The 3,590-nt window shown below is 63.9% G+C and overlaps 1 protein-coding gene across 1 annotated transcript in view; it reads right to left on the bottom strand.

The window, feature by feature from the left end:
• The window catches only part of SH3BP4 (SH3 domain binding protein 4), a 42,780-nt gene that overhangs the window by 2,366 nt on the left and 36,824 nt on the right, over positions 1–3,590 (bottom strand). Inside the window, exon 4 of the mRNA XM_015587818.2 lies at positions 296–484. Coding sequence (XP_015443304.1) covers positions 296–484 — 189 coding nt within the window. The remainder of the gene's footprint in view (positions 1–295; positions 485–3,590) is intronic.

The raw sequence follows: 3,590 nt of genomic DNA, 5'->3' as shown, positions 1-3,590 counted from the left end.
CCGGCCCCGCGTGACTCGGCGTGACGAGGGGGATTCGGCGTCGGGGTCGGCAGGGGACGGGCCGTTCCGCCGACTCGCCCCACTCCCCGCGGCACCTTCCCGTGTCACGTGGGGCGGCCTTGGCAGCATCAGAGCGGGTGTCCCAAGTACTGACCCCCAGAAGGAGGGGCCTCCCCCCCGGGCCCCTCCATGCGAGCCCACTGTGCGCTGCGCACGTGCTTTCCCACGGGCCCGTCACGCGTTCCGTCCTCACGAAGACGCCGGGAAGCAGCTGCTGCTGCCCGAGCCCGCTCACCTCGCTGTCCACGACCCCGTTCCGGTCCCGGTGCGGAGACTCGTAGGCGTCCATCTGCTGCTTGGACACCTTGGCGAGCTTCTCGGCCAGCTCCCTCCAGCGCTGTGCCACCTCGACGGCCGTGGTCAGCAGCACGAAGTCCTGGAGGAGTCTGACCACCAGGCCCTGGCAGTCCATCTTCAGTAAGGCCTGGGGGCGGGGAGGGCAGAGCGTGAGGCAGAGCGCGGGGCGGACGCAGAGGCCGGCGATGGAAGCCTGGACATGCCCCCTGGAGCCCAGCACCGTGACTCCGAGGACACACGATGAGCATGACCTGCAGGCGGTCAGGGCTCAGCAGCGTCCTCCCTCCACACCATGTCCACCGGGCACCTCGGACTGTGAGAGTTATTTGCAAAGGGGTCTCTGCAGATGTAACTGGTTAAACTGAGGTCACATGAGACTGAGGGGCTCCTCGTGCGGTGACAGGTGTCCTTACAAGGAGAGAGACAGAGACAGAGGGCGCAAGTCCACAGAAGGACAGAGGCCGCGGTGTGGCGACGCAGCCACGTCCCCAGAGCAACCAGTTTTACAGACGCTGGAGGCTCGCATGGCTTGCCCGGGGTCCCGCAGCTCGAGGGGACAGAGGTGGAGAGAGATCCAGAGCCGACCCTTCCCGTCCCGTGGGCACCATGTGACATCGAGAACAGAACCGAACAGAGCAACGGTCTGGATTATGTTTCGTTTCCACTTTGTGTGTTTTAGAACGTGATGCTGCAAGTTGAATTTTGACGTGTTCAAGGAAAATGGTTTAAAAAACGTAAATGCTCATTAGCTTTGAACTTTGGGAGACACAGAGTGTACACATATGTGCTTATGTGCACGGGGCGGTGGGAAGAGTAAGAAATTGGCAGAATTTCCGATTTAAATCCTTTTGGGGTGGTGCGGTTTAAGCCCAGACACAGGGCAGGGTGCCCCCCGGCCACGCTTGCTGTCCTGAGGACGTGCCGGCTGACCACAGGGCTCGCCAGCCCGCCCCTCGGTGTCCCGCTCAGCTCCTGCTCACAGCCTGCAGCGTGCACGAAGCGGCCTGGCTCGGAGGCGGCCTCGCTGTCTCACAGAGCACATCGGTCGCCTGCTTCCGGTCCACGCCACCCCTGGCAGGAGTGACCAGAGTCCCCGGGGACTCTGGAGACACAAAGGTCCTGAGAGACGCAAACTGTTCTCTCTGTCTACCTGTCCACTGCTGGACACGGCCGCAATGACTGTGCCCAGGCAGCGCGTCCACGGAGCACAGGGGCTGCGTGTGTACACACTCCAGCGACAGCGCCTCACACCTGCAGGACTTTATAAATAATTTCCTGCCATTCTCAGGCCTTGCTCTCCCTGGAGTGACACTCACTGCTGTGCAGCCAATGGACGTCGTCTCCAATGCCTGCAGCGGGACCACAAGTTCCAGAATATTGTCATGGAACAAACGCGGACGGGCTCGCAGAGACGCAGGGACAAGGGTGTGCCCGGTGTCCGGTGGTCACGCAGAAGCCGCACGCCCACCCACAGCACCTCCCCACGCGGAGGGCCGTGGGCCTGCACGAAGCCGCCTTTGCACACGCTCCACTGGGAGAGGCGCAGCGCGGGACGGCGCGGTGGCAGGTCCCAGAACACCGCGTAAGACCTGCAGCACACACTGTGCCGCCGCGCCCTCTGCGAGACCCCTGCTTTCTGCTGCTGCTCTCTACGACGCCAGAGACGCCTGCGAGCTCCGGAGGTGGCGTGGACGGGCAAAGGGCGTGGAGACAGAGCCTGGGACCGATGCCGCAGGGCGGGTCCGACCGACCGCGGAGGTGCCCCCCCCGCCCCCCGCTATGGACTGCCAGGTCTGAAATCAGATAAACGCCCTGCGGGGCTATGCACAAGCTTGCGAGGGGGCCCCCAACCTGGCGGCCCTGCAGTGTGACCAGCACCCCTCACCTCTGACCTCTGCCAAACACGAACTGCCCGCTCATTGTCTTAACCAGAGTAAATCCAGGGATGAGTATGAAAATCAGGTCCGGGGCGTCCTGGCATTCTGAAGGAACGACACTCAGAGTGGGGACCGCACTGACTGCCACCTGAGTGGCTCAGAGACTGGGAAGTGGCAAGGAGCAGGGACACAGCTGGACCCCTAAGGAGAAAGACCCACCTGACTCCCCTGCACTCCCCCTCAGTGCCCGTGGAATAACGCACAAGCGTTACCTGGCCCAGGTGGCTCCGTGCCACCCTCCCATCGCCCCATGAGCCATTATCACATGTCCCCAAGCCCTTGAATTCACCCCAGCCGCCACCCTCTCCAAGCCCCTGACCTGCCGGCCCCTCTCCCCTGAGTGGGATCCTGCGCCCCGCTCCCCCGCCTCCAGCCAGCCCCGTGTGCCTTCCCTGGTCCGCCCACACCGATAAAGGGCCTTTTCTTCGGAGCCCACTGCGAGTCTGTCCTGCGCTCCTGCCACTCTGCCCTCCGAGTCCGTAAGCGAGAGGCCCTCAGCGCCCGGCACCGCCCCGAAGCACGCGGCAGGCACGAGGGGACGTTCGGTGAGTGCCGAGTGCAGACGCCCACTCCTGCCATCCGGGGCGGTCCTCCTGGCTCCGTCAGGAGCTGCGGCCACACACCTGCCCCTCAGCTAGTCCTGTCCCGCCTTTGACGAGAGAAGCTGACTTCAAAAGCTCTTCAAAGGGTGGTGCCCATTCCAACGTCTCCCAACCCGCCCACCAGCACAGAGACCCCTGGGCGTCTGTCCAACGCCCTCTGGGGCCCAGGGGCTGCGTCCATCCTGCTGCTTCCCTTGGGGCCGGCCCAGCACCGCCCCTCGCCCACCATCGATATGGTCTGGGGGGGTGTCATTGGTGTGGCATGGCCACCCTCTGTCACAGGTATGACTTCTCCTGGACAGCTCGGTGGGCCGGGGACAGAGGCTCATTCTCTGAGGGCAGTCACGAACCATGTGCGTGAGAGAGGGCAGGCAGAGCCCTCCGGACGCCCACAGGGTGACACAGACGCCTCCCGGACGAGCTCTGACGTGGGGAACTTGCACCGAAACCACAGAGAGAGGGAATGGGATGGAGGAACAGCCTGAGCGCGTGGGGCAGAGTCCCACAGGTGCCAGCGTCCTTTCTCTCGTGGACTCTGCTCAGCCGGGGCGAGAACGAGACCCAGGAATGCGGGGGAGCAGGGCCATTTCGAATTCCAGAAAGTACCGGGAAAACGATCGTGAACGACGAGGGGCAGTGACCCAGCGGCACAGGCGGCGTCACGGAGAGTCGAGGGAAGGTCTGAGCAGGTCCG

Source organism: Pteropus alecto, unplaced genomic scaffold, assembly GCF_000325575.1.
Source record: "Pteropus alecto unplaced genomic scaffold, ASM32557v1 scaffold143, whole genome shotgun sequence".
Lineage (NCBI taxonomy): Eukaryota > Metazoa > Chordata > Mammalia > Chiroptera > Pteropodidae > Pteropus > Pteropus alecto.
Note: the sequence above shows the minus strand (reverse complement) of the source record. Positions and strands in the feature narration are given on the sequence as shown.